This window comes from Ursus arctos, unplaced genomic scaffold (genome assembly GCF_023065955.2).
Source record: "Ursus arctos isolate Adak ecotype North America unplaced genomic scaffold, UrsArc2.0 scaffold_24, whole genome shotgun sequence".
Lineage (NCBI taxonomy): Eukaryota > Metazoa > Chordata > Mammalia > Carnivora > Ursidae > Ursus > Ursus arctos.
The window spans coordinates 24,950,619-24,966,686 of NW_026622919.1; the positions used below are offsets into that span (position 1 = coordinate 24,950,619).

Sequence of the window (16,068 nt, forward strand, 5' to 3'; positions counted from 1 at the left end):
ACCTGTGGCACCTACATCCACTCGCCCTCTCTCCTTCCACCGGGACCCCCGTGATCAGGCCTGGCCGCGGCAGCTGAAAGTGTGGCCTCTGCCACGGGGGCCTGTGTCCCTGGGAGTGACCCCTGCCTTCCGCCTACTCCCTGTCACTCTTCCTTGCACACCCTCTGCCCTGGCTGGGCCTCGGGCTCTACTAACTCCCTGTGCCTGCTACCCTCACTCACAGCCCTGCTGCCCCCCTGGCTCCTCTCCTGGCTCCTACCCCTGGCTGGGGGCTGGGCAGTCCTGGGGGTGCCCTTCCCCCTCCTGTCCAGCTCCGCCATTTTCTTTGCCTAAGGTAGCTCCTACAGGTGGGGGGCAGGGAGACGGGCTATGGCCGGAGCCCTCGGAGCGGCAGACCTGTTCAAGGCTACTCCGGGAGGTCTCTACTTCTCTGAGCTCAGGTGCTTGCCTGGAGAACCCAGGCCTGGGGAGCCACAGGGGGGTGGCATCCTCCAAAACTTCACATCGAGAGCCTCTGGGCAAATTCTCCAAAGGGCCCCTCTGGGGCAAGGCCCCAAGGCCTTGTGTCTAAACCCACCAGGCAGCGGGCGAGAGATCTGGGCTGGGAGTTTGGGTCCTGGCTCCGTCACGGCCTCACAATGTGTGGACAACTCACTTGTGCGGGGCCTTGTTCTCTCCCTGTGTAAGACAAAGGGGTTGGCCAAAGGGCATGCTGATCAGACCAGCCCTGGGACTCTTTGGACCTGTGCTCTGAAGGGGGATTTCTGGCAGCCTCGGCACCTGCTGGTCTGGGGTGGGGGCTGGGGCTGGAGGAGCAGACCTCAAGGGCCTGGCACCTGTCACTCTGAGCAGATGCCCTGCCTTCTGCCCTGTGGCCCCCTTTCCTCTGGGCTGCGTGGAGGAGGGTCCCAGGCTGATCCCAGCCTGCCTCCCCTCGACAGCTAGAGCAAGGCCAGAAGGCAGAGGGGGAAGCCGCAGCTCCGTTTGGCCTGGGGCTGCCTATGCATTCAGACTAGGGGGACAGGGGAGAGGGGGGCCTCTCCCCACCTCTCCTCTGCATTGTCTCAGCTAATAAGGGGGCTAATAAGGAGCCACTTTTTCTAACCTAATTGTATTCAAACATTTTAGTTAATTCTCCATTCATATTTTAGCATAATGGGATCGGGTGCTCTGGCACTTACGGAGATTAATGCAGAGACAGCGTTCCAGCTGCTGAGGCACCGTGGGGCGACTAGCGCCCTCTGGTTCTTGTGGGTACTGAAGGAAGGAAGGAAGAGGCCCGGCTCGTCTGGTCCGCCCTCCAAAATCGCCGTGTGGATGACCCGTGGCCTTGTGCTGTCCCCCGTCCCGAGCCTCTCTACCTGCCCCCGTCCTGGGGATCAGAGGGCCATCGGAGCTAACAAAGCCAGAGTTGGCTGGCCCATCTCTGAAAACAAAATGATGGCCTAACGCACCCTATGGTGCACCAGAACATTCGGGACTTTCTGCCTCTTGGTCATCCACACCTCTAGGCCGATGCTGGAGAGTGGCACCCGGTGAGGCTGAACGTGTAGCTTTTGGGCACTCTTCTTCCTTCGGCCTTTGGTGGGGGCCCACCCCAGGCCACTCCCTGCCTCAGTTTACCTCTCTGTTAATAGTCCTCTGCATGGGGAAGGACACTTATATCTGAGCTGGCCTGGACCCAAAGCTTCCTGCTGCCCCCGAGCCGGCACCCCTGGCGCGGGCCTCAGAGGCGGCAGCCCTTGCTGGCTGGCTTCCGCCCTAGACTTTCCGAGGGGGAAGGGCTGTCTGGGACCTGCGGCTGCCCCCGAGCCTCCCCGTGGGGAGCCTTTTCTTTCTTTGTGGCTGCCTGGGAGACCCATCTGTCAACGCCCTCCGTTGACATCCATCCCCAACTTGGCCTGGCCTTTCCTCAGTACCTGGAGGAGGGGACCCCTGCAATCTCCTGCCCCCAGATTCATTCTGCCTGCTTAGCGGGCCAACCTTCTGGCATCATGATTTTATAACTAAGTGGTTCACTAATTACAAGAGAAATATGCCTCTGACAGATCTCAGACAGTGCTTCCAGCCCGGCCTGTAGTCTGACGCCGCCCTGACACCCAGGAGCAGGCGGGGCATGGCCTCATTAGAAACTGGGTGAGTCCTGCAGGTGGAGCCCCCCCCCCCAGATGAATCTGGGAAGCGAAGAGCCCTGTGGCCTCCCCTCTGCACCCCGCTGCCCCCCGCATGAGGGCCCTCCGGAGGCCCTCAGGGTGGGTCAGTGTGGCCAGCCAAGAAGATGTGCAATTTCCAATCTCCAGTGTTATCCCCAAATCCCAGCTCTGGGTAATTTGCTCTGCTCCCCCCTGAGGGGCTGAGCATGGTGAAGGAGCAAGGGCCTTTGCCTCTCTTGATGGCGCTTCCTCTGAGCCTGATGAAACTGGCTGTTTTCCACCGTATTGATCCTGGCCTCACTGCGGGACACCGAGTCAAGGGCATTGTGAGGGGATGGTGGATTTTGGAGGCTGCCTCGGGGACGGGGCTCACCTGGTGTCTAATGTGGGCGGGGGCCTCTGCATGTCCTGACCCCTTCTGCACCCAACCGTAGCCTGTAGAACAGACGCTTGGAGGGCAGACGCTGAGGGAGCCCCCCCCTGGCCCCCCGAGAAAGTCAGTGTGTGGAGGGCAAGGATGCGGAGGACACTGGAATGCGGCGGCTCTGGCGTTAGAGGCTGGCGGCTGTGAGGGACTCGGGTGGCGGGGGCGCCGTGGGCAGGAGCCCGATGGCTGCTCTGCTCTCCCCCCTGCCCCCCCCCAGAGGCCCAGTGCAAACCCTACTACTCCGACTACTCTCGCTTCCGGCTCCTCGTCCACCACTTGTGTACCAGCCATTATCTGGACCTCTTCATCACGGGAGTCATTGGGCTGAATGTGGTCACCATGGCCATGGAGCACTACCAGCAGCCCCAGGTAGGAGCGAGTGACTGGCCCTCCGGGCCCTGCGTCCAGCCGGGGGACTGTGGGGTGAGGCTGACCCCTGTGCCGGGGTTCCTCGGGCATGTCCTAGGCACCCTGTGGGAGTTCCTTGCCTACACCTTGCAGTGACTCTTGGAAGTGGGTCTCTTCTTGGCTTTACGGATGAGGACGCTGAGCCTCAGAGAGGTTCCGTGACTAGATCAAGGTCATACAGCTAGGAAGTGGAGGACCTGAGTTCTTCACCCGACAAATATTTATTGAGTGCCTGCCATGGGCTTGTTTACCCTTTGAGGGTAATGAAGGCGGGCCAGTGAAGACCAGTGTCTGCCCTTTCAGGGTTTCGATTCTAGTGAATGTCCAGCTCCAAACTCACCAATGGTCTTGCCACTCCTCAGATCAGCCACTGTCTGCTGTCCTCCAGCCCTCAGGCTCCCCAGCTATAAAATGGCGATGTTGAATTAGTTATGCACAAGGCCCTTTCCAGGCTCTAGTCTTCCGTGCCTTCCGGCACATTCTCATGTGGTCTCCTCCCCATCCCTCAAGGATAGAGATCTTTTAGCACAAAGTTTGGATCATGCATAAGGACCCTCGTCTATCCTGGTGTGGTGGCCAATGGCTGACCATCATGGCAGGGACAGAAAAGAAAGGTCCCCTTAGACTCACTTGTCTCCCAGATCCGGGAGTGTGCTGGAGGGGGAGGGGCAGGCATCCCCCCTGGGCCTTAGGAGACCCTGCATAGATCCCCCCCGCCCCCCCGCCAATCCCTGCCAGATCCTGGACGAGGCCTTGAAGATCTGCAACTATATCTTCACTGTCATCTTTGTCTTGGAGTCAGTTTTTAAGCTCGTGGCCTTTGGCTTCCGTCGGTTCTTCCAGGACAGGTAACAGAGAGTGGTGGGGTGTGGGGGAGTGGGGGAAAGGACACGTCTCCCAGGGAAATACCTGAAAAGCTTTCTGGACTCCTGAGGTTCAGCCTCCGCTCTAGGACCCACTGAGGGCTGATGGCAAGGGGGAGTGGGGGGCATCCAGGGCCTGGGGGACACAGGCAGCTGGAAATCGACTGGGCTTAAGAGCACAGAGCCTGGAGCCAGACTGCCTGGACCAGATTCGGATCCTGGCTCCACCACTTAGAAGCTGGTGACCTTGGGTAAGTTCCTTAACTTCTCTGTGTGTTGGTTTCCTTACCTAAAAAAGGAGAAATCGTACTGCGAAGATTCTGAGTTCCTATTTGTGAAGCCCTTAAAACAGTGCTTGGCACCTGGTAAACAGCATATAAGTGCCAAATTAAAAACAAAAAACAAAAAAAACCGAAGGAATGAATACAAATGAAAAGCAGAGGTCCTTGAGCTAAAGTCTTAGTCCTACCTGTGCCTTGGTGACCGGAGTCAAGCCATGCCTTTTCCACAGGATGGAGAGGGGGCACTGGCTGACCTCCACCCTCCTTTCCTTAGTCGCTTGTGTTGCCACCACTGCCCCCTCCTCCACGGTGCCCCCCCCCCTCAGGGAGCTGTGTCCTGGGCTTTCCAGGTGGAACCAGCTGGACCTGGCCATCGTGCTGCTGTCCATCATGGGCATCACGCTGGAGGAGATCGAGGTCAATGCCTCGCTGCCCATCAACCCCACCATCATCCGCATCATGAGGGTGCTACGCATTGCCCGAGGTCAGTGCCCGACTGCGCGCCCACCACCCACCTGCCCACGGTGACTGACCCAGGGGGAAATGGCGGGGGGCGGCTCTGTGGCTGGCGTGTGTGTGTGTGTGTGTGTGTGTGTGTGTGTGTGTGTGTGTGTTCCCACGGGTCTCTCTCCCGGCCCCAGCCTCTGCCGAAGGGGAGGGCTGGGGGCTGGGCCGAGGGCAGGGGTGGAGCCCTGGCAGCCCCGCCCCGCGCTGGCTCCACCCCCTGTGCGACCCGGGAGCCGGCGGGCCGGCTCACCGCCCTGTCCTGTCCTGCAGTGCTGAAGCTGTTGAAGATGGCCGTGGGCATGCGTGCGCTGCTCGACACAGTCATGCAGGCCCTGCCCCAGGTAGCTGGGGGGGAAGGGGGGAGGGATCCTCTTGGGGAGGAGGGAGTACTTCCCGAAGGGACAGGCAGTAGGGAGCTCACGGAAGCTGACTGGGAGACCCAGTGGCACCTTTCCCATTTCTTTTCCTCTCTTCCAGGTAGGGAACCTGGGACTTCTCTTCATGTTGTTGTTTTTCATCTTTGCAGCTCTGGGTGTGGAGCTCTTTGGAGACCTGGGTGAGTCCGGGTGGGGAGGGCAGAGGAGCCAGGGCTGGAGGCCCAGCGGCTCCCGCGCTAACTCCCAGCCCCTCTCTCCTGCCCTCCTCCTCTAGAGTGTGACGAGACGCACCCCTGCGAGGGCCTGGGCCGGCATGCCACCTTTCGGAACTTTGGCATGGCCTTCCTGACCCTCTTCCGAGTCTCCACAGGTGACAACTGGAATGGCATCATGAAGGTGAGCGCCCACAGCCGCAGGGACCCTCCCGGGGCTGGCCCTGGCCCCGGGGAGGCAGTTCCCCTCCTTGAGCCCAGATTCCTCGGCAAGATGAGTGGCCATGAATAAAAGTGTGTGATTCCCCCATGCAGGAACTCTCTAGAACTCCCTCTCCCTGGGACAGTGTGTAATGCTTTTGCTGCCCGCAGGACACCCTCCGGGACTGCGACCAGGAGTCCACCTGCTACAATACGGTCATCTCCCCCATCTACTTCGTGTCCTTCGTGCTGACGGCCCAGTTTGTGCTGGTCAATGTGGTGATCGCCGTGCTCATGAAGCACCTGGAGGAAAGCAACAAGGAGGCCAAGGAGGAGGCCGAGCTGGAGGCCGAGCTGGAGCTGGAGATGAAGACGCTTAGCCCGCAGCCCCACTCACCACTGGGCAGTCCCTTCCTCTGGCCTGGGGTCGAGGGCCCCGACGGCCCCGACAGCCCCAAGCCTGGGGCCCCGCACGCTGCGGCCCACGCCGGAGCGGCCTCGCACTTCTCCCTGGAGCACCCCACGGTGAGCAGAGAGCCACCCCTGCCGAGAGGGGCGTGGGACTGGTGGCCAGTGGCTAGGTGGGCGGTGTACAGGGAGCGGGCAGCGTGGCAGACCCCGGGGCCCCGCCTGGGTCCTTCTGCCCCTCTGGCCAAGATGCTGAGGCATGAGCCATCTCCTGCCCGTCCCCAGAGATGGCTGCCTGTCCTCGAAGCACAGGGCCACCCCAGCAAGCCACGGGCACGTGTGCTGCCTCATCCATGCCCTGAGCCTCCAGCCCAGTTGGCCTCCCCTTCTTGGCTCTTAGGTCCAAGGCTAAGTTTTCTGTTTCCCTCCTGTTTCTTTCTTACCCTTGCCCGATTACCAAACCCCTTTCCTTCCCACCCTTCAACCTGCCTGACTCCATCTCTCAATCCTTTCTCTACCTTGGCTTTCCCTCTCCCTCTCTCCCTGTGAGCTCTTCTCATCTCCGGCTCCCATTCTCCCCCCTCCCACACCTTTCTCTCCTCTGTCCTTTCCCCGCCTCCTTCTCCTGTCTCTTTGTTGCTGGGGTGTGTGTGTGTGTGTGTGTGTGCCTATGTGTGTGTGTGTGTGTGTGTGTATGACCTCCTCCTCCTCCTCTTTCTCCCTCTGTGTGTCTTTGTCAATCCCCCGCCACCACGACACTTCCCCTCGTTGCCCTCTGAACCCCACTCCCCTGACTCTCCGGCTCCCCTCCTGGGCTGGTCCTCCCCAGGACAGACAGCTGTTTGACACCATATCCCTGCTGATCCAGGGCTCTCTGGAAGGGGAGCTGAAGCTGATGGACGAGCTGGCAGGCCCTGGGGGCCAGCCCTCTGCCTTCCCTCCCGCTCGCAGCCTGGGCGGCTCCGAACCAAAGGTTACTGTGTCCCCCGTGCTGTGCCGGGCTGTGCCATGCTGTGCCGTGCTTCGGGGGAGGCGTGTTTCCTGCCCACTGGGTGGCCAGAGAAAGAACAGCCTCAGGGCCTCAGTTGAGCTTTGGGCTTGGCAGGAGGCAGCCAGGGGTTCTTATGAGCTGAGATCAACCCTTGGAACACATACTTGGAAGGTAGGGACACTGAGATTGCACTTCCGGGGAGAAGGATGAATGGAGGAGAGGTTTACAGAAGGCATTGTCGGAAAGAACCTGGACAAGAAGAGGAGGGGTCAGAAGACAAGTTGGCAGTGGGACCCTAGTGAGTGGAGGAAGTGAGGTGCCAAATCCAGGGGAGAAGGTCTTTTGGGGATAGTGCAGGTGGTCAGGGAGCCTGTGGAGGGATATGTCTTGGGCCACAGTCTGCCTCTTTCCTCTGTCCAGCACCCATCCCCAAAGCCTCTGTTTGGTGGCTTTTTTAGCCATGGAGCCACCAGACATGATGAGTGCTCTCAGTAGCCAGTGCTTTCTGACCTGGCCCTGAGAGCGAATGGAAGGTTCCAGCTGAGAGTGGGTTCTGGGGACCTCGCTGTGAAATAAGACTGGGTGTCCCTCGTAAGCCCAGTCCCTTTCCACAGCTCTGCATGTTTTTCTCCACCAGACCCATCGAAACGCAGCTCCTTGGCTTTCTGGGGTTCTCCTGCCCACCTCTTCTCCCCTTGTGACCTGTCTGGCTGCCCTTGACCCCCTCTGTTTGGCAGAGCGCCCTGCCATCTCTCCTAGGTCAGGCGCTGCAGGGAAGCCCCCAGTAGGCCTGGAGTGGAGGCAAGGAAACAGGTTGTTAGTGGGAGATAGAAAAGCCTAGTGTTCCACAGTCTCTGCCAGGTGGAGGGGAAGGAAGGCAGCTTCCCAGTACCTGGGACACCTGTAGCTTGATCCAAAGAGACAGTGAGCCTCACATAGGAAGGGACACTGCCTCTAGGGTTCCTGACCTCTTCAGTCCCCTCTTGGGATTCAGTCTCAGATAGGCTACAGGGACTTCAACCTGGCAGTGACCTAGAATGATCAGTGAGAGAGCACATCCTTTCCCAAGACCTCCCATCCTGAAGGAGGCTCACGGGGTGGGGGTGGGGGGGTACAGGGAGAGAAGAGGACATGATGGGGTGATCAGGCAGATGAGAGGGATGGCCCTCCCCTCCCCCCGGGGTGCTGTAGGCACTGAAATCGCCCCCCAGTTCCCCGGTGAGCCAGCCAGTTTGCACGGCGGCGGCCCACCCCAGCGTGCTCAATTCAGACTGGCGGCAGGAGGAGAGCATCTCCCAGAACCCAAGCTGAAGAGGGCGGGCAAGCTGCCGGCAGGCGGAGGAGGGCCCAGGAGGGGAGAAGCCAGAATCTGGGGGCAGGCCAAGTCCTGCCAGGCTTTTGGAAGCAGAGAGAATAGGCAGAAAACAGTCATCAGATTGGCGGCTTTGTCCCCAGCGCCCCCCACGCTGCTCTGTCTGTGCTGAGAGCAGAGAGGCGCTTTGCTGGCCTTTCTTCATTTTTTTTTTCCTGGTCTCATCTTTCTGAGAGTCTGAAAGCCCTCCCTGCTCCCTGCTTCCTCCCTGGCTGGTGGTAGTGTGGGAGGGGGCCGTTCAGGGGGTATCTTTAGAATAAGTTTCTGCTTCTCCTGCTTTGTGGGTTCCGCTCTGGCTCTTTGGTGCCGCAGCCTCTCTGATCAGAGGAGGGGCTTGAACGGGGGTGGGGGAGGTGCTGTCAGTTGACTTGGGAGAGGGGTGGGGAGAGAAAAGAGAGGCCTTCCCCCCACCCCTCTGTGCTTCGTGGAAAGGGGGGGAGGGGGGCTCTGTGTGTGCGCACGCGTGTGTGTGCGTGTGCATGTGTGCGTGCACGCGCGAGCGTGTGCGCTGTCCTGGTTTCTTATGCCTGATAATCTCTCTCCCTGTCTAGATCCCTCTAGCTGAGATGGAGGCTCTGTCTCTGACGTCAGAGATTGTGTCTGAACCGTCCTGCTCTCTAGCTCTGACGGATGACTCTTTGCCTGATGACACTCACACACTCTTACTTAGTGCCCTGGAGAGCAATGTACTTACACATAGCCCCTTACTGCTCCCCCAGCCTCCCCAGGGGCTGGGCTGGCTGCAGGGCTCCAGATCCCTCCCCTCCTCTCTCTCTCTCTGCCACCAGGCCCCACCCGGGGGCATCCACCAGCAGGCACTTGGTGCCCCAGGCTTCGCTAGGTCTTTCCAGTTCCCCACTGTGGACAAAGAAATTAGACAAGATTAAATTGGGGCCTCAAGGGCCCAGGGGCACAGTTGTGAACGAGTTAATCCAGACATCCAGGAGTAACACAGCCCAAAACAGAGGTGGCATCTGGCAGCTGACCAAGGGGCCTGCCTGGATGCGGAGTCAGTCTCTGTATTTGGAGCCTGTGCAAGCCAGCCCTTCCCCTCCCCGCACCCCTCCTTCCCACGTCCTTGCCACATGAGCCATTCCCCCCTCCACGCAGTGGGTGAAAGCTACATCTCTGTTGGTACCACTCTGCCCTTCCGCCTGGGGGGCTGTCCCTGTCTCCCGGTTGCTGTCCCTGTGTGTCCCCATGTCCTGGGGGGGAGGGGTGCTTTGTGTTTGGGACAGCTTCTCCACCCTTGGCCAGCTCCCCTTCCCCTTCAGACTGCGAGCAGCCCCCTCTGCCCTGCCTCGCCCCTCCTCTACTGACTTAAGAGACAGGAGCTCCTTCCTCACAGCAGGGCTCAGCTGGGGTAGGGCCTTGACCACAGGCTGGGGGTCCCTAGGGGTCTTGGAGTGCCTGACAGAAGTGGAGCGTGGGCTGAGAGGGCAAGCAAAGGCTCCAGACTCTTCCAACAGCCCCTGATGGGGCCGCTTAACTGGCTGGGCCTGTGTGGGGACATGGACCCTCCAGCCTCTCTGAGAACTAGGAATGGAGGGTATAGGGGACCCCCAAGGAGGAAGGTGGCCACGGGGTGATGGAGAAATCTTTTGGGAGCAAACCTTGGCTCCTTCCATCTGGGGTCAAAAGCTGATTACTGCTTTTCTTTGAAATAAATTCAAAAAACTCACTCCCACCCTCAGTCTGTCCAGTAAGGGAGGCCCTGAGTCCGTGGAATTCAGGGTATTCAAACCTTGCCCCCACCTCCCATTTGCCACCTGCCAGAGTCATTGAGTAATCAAAAGGTGGGGGAGGCAGGCAGGTGAGCCAGCTGACATTCCCCTAGCGGTCACCTGTCATCGAACCCACATTAACCCAGCTCCTGCTCAGTGCTGGGTCTCGGGGCTGTCTTCAAGTACTGGGAGTGAGGCAGCCTCTGCTGTGTAGGCAGGCCCTGTTCACTGGGTGCATCCTCCCCATTCCTCCCCCCACCCCCCAAAGCCCCAGCGTAGGGATATGGGGGTGCTTTTAGCTTTTGGCCTCTGTCTTCCGCTGTGCTGCTCAGAGTCTCTTAATGCCCCCCCCCAACCACCTCTTGAACCACCTGCTGGGCTGGGCCTGGGGGCTGCTCTCCCTTTTTTGGACACCTTCTCACTCCTCCACCAACCCCACCAGGAGGCTGGGCGGGGGGGGCGATGCAGTATTGGATAGCTTTCTGGGGCAGGGACTCCTCCCACCTGCTTCCTTGCTGTGCTGGAGGGTTCATCCATGTGTCTGCCCCCTTTTCCCCCTCCGACTAACTCATCCCATTACTGCCCTGTGGGGGGAGGGGATGGGGCCAGAGCCTGGGGGGGAGGGCTTCTGGTTTCTGTTGTCCAGCTCTGCCTCAGGTAGCCAATCCGGATGCCCCCTCTTTTCCCCACCTCCCTCCCCTGTTCCTTTTGCAGATGGAGCCCCACCCCGGGGAGATGCCCCTCGCATCTGGACCAGACCTGCTGACTGTGCGGAAGTCTGGGGTCAGCCGGACGCACTCCCTGCCCAACGACAGCCTCATGTGCCGGGATGGAAGCACCGCCGAGGGCTCTCTAGGTTCCAGAAGCTGGGGGCTCCCCAAAGCTCAGTCAGGTAGCAGGGCTCAGGCAGGCCGGCTCGGCTCACACAGGGAGACCCCATCCTTGCCTCAGCCCAGTCCTGACGTGGGGGGCGGAGGGGGCACTGAGGCAGCAAGAGAGGAATCTCCAACCTCCAAGGGACCCCCAGCCTGCGGAAAGTGGCTTTCAATCCAGGATGAGTGGTCTGTGGGGAGGGTAGAGGCCCCAGAGGAGGAAGGAGAGTGGAGGGGAGGGACTTAGGTGAGAGCCAGACCACTGACCTTCCAGTTCTTCTCTCTCCTCCCTCCTCTGCCCACAGGCTCTGTCTTCTCCATCCACTCCCAGCCAGCAGACACCAGCTACACCCTGCAGCTTCCCAAAGACACACCCCACCTGCTCCAGCCCCACGGCCCTCCCGCCTGGGGCACCATCCCCAAGCTGCCCCCACCAGGCCGCTCCCCCTTGGCTCAGAGGCCGCTCAGGCGCCAGGTGAGCAGGCGTGGAGAGGTGGGCTGGGGCCTGGCGCCGGTCCCTCTGCTGGGAACCCTAGGCTGTTGGTGACGACCAGGGTTGCCACGTCCATTCTTCCAGCAGACGTGTGCTGTGCGCGGACCACGTGCCAGAGGCAGGTCTAGGTACCGGGGACACGATACCGGGCAAAGCAGAGGTGGTCTGGGCCCTTGTGGTGTTTGTATCCCCCTCCCTTCTTTCACTGAGGAGGCCTGGAGACCAGGCCACGGTCGCTCAGGGACATGGGTCAACTTGGCAGGAGAACCACATCTCCAGACTCCCTTACCCGGACCCAGTTAGCCTCTGTACCTCGAGACTTAGCTAAGGGACACAAGGCACATTTTAGGGACTTCCGCCTTCGGCCAAGCCCGGGGCCCACGTTCCACGGGTACACAGCTGAGGCTCAGGCAGTCACGGAAGGCTTGTTTGTCCCCACTGTGACAAGGCCACAGCCCGTGCCCTGTGTGCCTTCATGTGTGATCGTGGCCACGTGAGAATCGACTCAACGCCACACACTTGAGGACGCAGGTGGCATCCTCGTCCATTTTACAAAGACTCACAGAGCAGCTTCTGCGTGCCGGGCACGGGGGACTCAGCCCCTGCCCTCCGGAGCTCACAGGCTAACCGCAGACATAAATGTGGTCGAACCATTGTGGCGATAGGGCTTAGCAGCCGGGAGGCACGTGTGTGTGGTGCAGGGACCGAAGAGGAGGACGGGGTTAGTTTTAACTTGAGGATGGAGATTGTCAGGCACCGTGTCACAGAGAACCTGAGCCTGTAAAGCTGAGGAGTGCTTGTCATTCCAGAAGGGTATTCAAGGCCAAAGAAATATCGTATATGCAAAGGGCTGGGAGCAAAGCTGTCCCAGTGCTTTCCTGTGTCCCCGGGGGCTGGGAGCTTCCGAGAGCCATTCCTGCAGGCGTGGGGGAAGGACAGGGGACATCAGGCTGCACATGGTCCCTGTCTCCCAATAAGACCAACTACTGTCACTCTTGCTTGGGGTGGGCCTGCAGGGGAAGGAGGGGGTTATCTGGGATGGGAGGGCGGGGGACATGGGCAGAGGCCAGTCCCTAGGGGAGTGGAAGCCCCTGGGCTGATCTCTCCTCCCACCTCCCACAGGCAGCAATAAGGACTGATTCTCTGGACATGCAGGGCCTGGGCAGCCAGGAAGACCTGTTGTCCGAGATGAGTGGGCCCTCCCCGCCTCTGGTCCGGACCTCCTCCTTCTGGGGCCACTTGGGCACCCAGATGCAGCAGCAGCCCCGCCGCCAGAGCAAGATCTCGAAGCACATGCCCCCGCCGGCCCCCTGCCCAGGCTCAGAACCCACCTGGAGCAAAGGCCCACCAGAGACCAGAAGCAGCTTAGAGCTAGACACGGAGCTGAGCTGGATTTCAGGAGACCTCCTGACCGTGGGCAGCCAGGAGGAGCCCCCGTCCCCGCGGGACCTGAAGAAGTGTCACAGCGTGGAGGCGCAGAGCTGCCGGCGCCGGCCTGCGTCCTGGCTCGATGAGCAGAGGAGACACTCCATCGCGGTCAGCTGCCTGGACAGCGGCTCCCAACCCAGGCTGGGCCCTGACCCCTCTAGCCTTGGGGGCCAGCCTCTGGGGGGGCCTGGAAGCCGGCCCAAGAAAAAACTCAGCCCACCTAGTATCTCCATAGACCCCCCAGAGAGTCAGGGCCCTCGGCCCCCACCCAGCCCTGGCGTCTGCCTCCGGCGGAGGGCTCCGTCCAGCGACTCCAAGGATCCCTCGGCCTCTGGCCCCCTTGACAGCATGGCTGCCTCGCCCCCCCCAAAGAAAGACGTGCTGAGTCTCTCTGGGTTAGCCTCTGACCCAGCAGACCTGGACCCCTGAATCCTGCCCCACTCCCCCCACTCACCTTTCTCCACTGGGTGCCAAATCCTAGCTCCTCCTCCCGGGCTATGTTCCTGAACAACGTTCCGTATGGACTCCAAGGAGGCGCTCCTCCCCGCCTCAGTGGCGCTGGGAACCGACGAGCAGAACTTCCAGAGCGTTCGGAGCAGCAGCCCTGGCCACCCTGGGTCCAGGCAGAAAGAGAGAGGCCCAGTGCAGCCGAGGTTCCCAACACCAGGAGCTACTGGGAGAAAGCAATACGTTTGTGCAGAATCTCTATGTATATTCTATTTTATTAAATTAATTCAATCTAGTATATGCGGGATGTACGACATTTTGTGACTGAAGAGACTTGTTTCCTTCTACTTGTATGTGTCTCAGAATATTTTTGAGGCGAAGGCGTCTGTCTCTTGGCTATTTTAACCTAAAATAACCAGTCTAGTTATATTCCCTCTTCTTGCAAAGCACAAGCTGGGACCGAGAGTGCATTACAACCCTTGCCGGTGGCCCATCTTCAGCGGAAAGCGAGAACCACTTTGGAAACTGTAATGTAACTTATTTTCTCCTTTAACCTCGCCATCCTTTTCTGTAGGAAAAAAAAAGAGACAAAGAGAAAAGATTTTACAAATGAAATGGAACCTTTTTATATATATACATACATACATATCTATATCTATAATAAAGTAATTTTCCAAAATAAAAAAATTAATCCCGGTCCAGAGTAAAAGCGAAAGGGACAGTTAGGCATTTCAGGGGCCACTGGGGAAAGACCGGCCCTGGAGCTGCGGAGCGGGCCGCGGGCAGGGAGGGGGTGGGAGCTGTCTCCGTGTGCGTGCGTGTGTGCGTGTCTGTCTGTCGGTCTGTCTGGGGCAGAGAGAACCTAACCCTCTCCCCGGGAGGGCTGCAACCTCGCAGCCTCACCTCCCGGCGGGCAAGGGCGGAGGGAAGGCCCTCCGCTGGCTGGAAGGCTAGGCAAGCAGGGTCTGCGTCTTCCGCAGCGTTCTCGCTTCCTCCACGCCAGGCAGCTCTGTGCATGTCATTCCAGATTAACTCTTATTTCTGCTGACAGCTATCAGCCGCACATTGAAAGCTGGAAATTGGCATAATGAAGCTGTTTTGGCTAATGGGGCCGACGGAGACGGGGGGGGGGGGGGGGGGGGGCTCAGCTGCTGCCCACGGGATCTGCGGGTTGGCGGGGGAGGGGCCAGCGCGTCTGGGTTTGCCTTCCCCGGGCTTCAGGCCCCCCTGAGCTGGGTCGGCGGGGCTTCGGCCTCCCGCCTTGGAGGTCCCGCTGGCCGGCACTGTGGGCACTGCTCCGTCGAGCTGGCCGTGGGCTTAAGCGGCACAAACAGAGCGGGCTGCTCCCTCCCGAGACGGAGGGGGCCGCGAGTTCAAAGGCGACCTCCCGGGGGAGTCGGTGGGGCCGGGGCGGCCAGGCTGCGGACTGCGAAGCCGGTCCCCTGGAGGGTGATGAATGAGCTCCATCAAGGTGTTTACATGGTCTGCTGCTGCCTGCCCAGTGGGAACCCACCGAGGAGGAAGGGGGTGAAGGCAGCTTGCGGGGCGGGAGGGCGGTGAGGAGGGGGAGGGGAGGAGGGGCTACTGGTGTGGCCCAGAACCTCGTTTCTGGGGCTATCTTGGTAATACTCTGGTGTCTGAAACCCTGGTGCCAAGAGGCAGTGCCACAGGCACCAACCACGGGCTCAGCCAGCCTGTCCCCTGCCCGCCACCACAAACACCCACCCTGACCCCACTCCCCTGAACATCCCTACCCCCTCATCCCCAGCACCTTCAAACCCCAGGACCCTTGAAACCTCAAAGGCAGCTCCAGTGGGCTGGCCAGGACCCCCTGAGCCCCCCTCTGAACTTGGGATGAGCCTGGGATGGGGAGGGGTGCCAGGCTGCGGGGCCGATGGACCTGGAGGCTTTGTCCCATCCTGTTTTCTAAACTGGCGAAAGTATTTCTAATTGTTCTTCTGGACAGAAATATACTTCTCCTTGAAGCAAACACCTGGCTTTATCCTCTTGGGCTGTGCAGTAGCGTGAAACTCTTTTTCCTTTGGCCTCCTTGGGTAGAGAGAGGGGGCTGCTTGTAGGAGCTGCCTTTTTTTTTTTTTTTAAAGCAGAACTGTACAAAATTCCTAGAGTTTTGTCCACCTGGGTCTGCAGATTAAGCTTTTATATTTTTGTAGACTCCTGTAGCAGTCTATGATGAGGGTGTGAGAGCCGGGGAGGGGGCTCTGGGGCCTTTTTTCTTCTAATGGTTGGAGGATTCTGGGTCAAATGAAGCCAGAGAGCTGGGCTATAACCCCCTCTCCTCCAACCCAGGCTTCCCCCCACCCTTGCCCCCAGGAAGCCCCGGAGTCAAAGTAGATATTTTAGGGGACAGAATCGTGGCCTCTCCCCCACCTATCTTCCCCCAACAATCCCCCCCAAAACAACGGAAAATCTTTGTCAATGATGGAAACTGTTATGTCTCATTAAAAGCGAAATAGGGGCTCCTGGGCGGCTCAGTGGATTAAGTCTCCTACTCTTGGTTTCGGCTCAGGTCATGATCTCGGGGTCCTGGGATCAAGCACCAGGTTGGCTCTGTGCTCAGCAGGGAGTCTGCTTGAGATTCTCCCTCTCCTTCTGCCCCTTCCCCCCACTCGCACAAAGTCTCTCTCTCCTACCCTCAAATAAATCAATCAATCTTAAAAAAAAAAAGTGGAAATAATAACACTGCTGATTCTTATTAATAGTAGTAATAATGATGATGGACACCTCATGACGTCTGTCTGGATGGCTGTATCTGCTCAGAGTACGTGGGGAGTGGAGGAGCCTGCAGGAAGCTGGGATGAGGAGGGGCTGGTGGCGGCAACGTAGGTCTTGGATGAAGGCCTGGGGTGGGGGGCAGGGTTGGAACCAGCCAGGAGCTTCAGG

General features: G+C 59.6%; 1 protein-coding gene across 28 annotated transcripts in view; it reads left to right on the top strand.

The window, feature by feature from the left end:
- CACNA1G (calcium voltage-gated channel subunit alpha1 G) overlaps positions 1 to 13,402 on the top strand; it is a 61,228-nt gene extending 47,826 nt beyond the window's left edge. For 14 of the 28 annotated variants that reach the window (XM_048224180.2, XM_048224193.2, XM_048224184.2 and 11 more), the window contains 10 exons: positions 2,798 to 2,949; positions 3,727 to 3,836; positions 4,483 to 4,616; positions 4,910 to 4,980; positions 5,117 to 5,195; positions 5,291 to 5,412; positions 5,601 to 5,954; positions 10,639 to 10,816; positions 11,102 to 11,271; positions 12,412 to 13,396. In XM_048224180.2, the coding sequence (XP_048080137.2) occupies positions 2,798 to 2,949; positions 3,727 to 3,836; positions 4,483 to 4,616; positions 4,910 to 4,980; positions 5,117 to 5,195; positions 5,291 to 5,412; positions 5,601 to 5,954; positions 10,639 to 10,816; positions 11,102 to 11,271; positions 12,412 to 13,146 (2,105 nt within the window). In that variant the 3' untranslated portion in view covers positions 13,147 to 13,396. Of the gene's footprint in view, positions 1 to 2,797; positions 2,950 to 3,726; positions 3,837 to 4,482; positions 4,617 to 4,909; positions 4,981 to 5,116; positions 5,196 to 5,290; positions 5,413 to 5,600; positions 5,955 to 6,666; positions 6,811 to 8,751; positions 8,887 to 10,638; positions 10,817 to 11,101; positions 11,272 to 12,411 lie in introns of all 28 variants that reach the window. The other 14 variants (XM_048224162.2, XM_048224158.2, XM_048224168.2 and 11 more) reach the window with 5 other exon arrangements.
- The last annotated feature ends 2,666 nt before the right edge of the window (positions 13,403 to 16,068 follow it).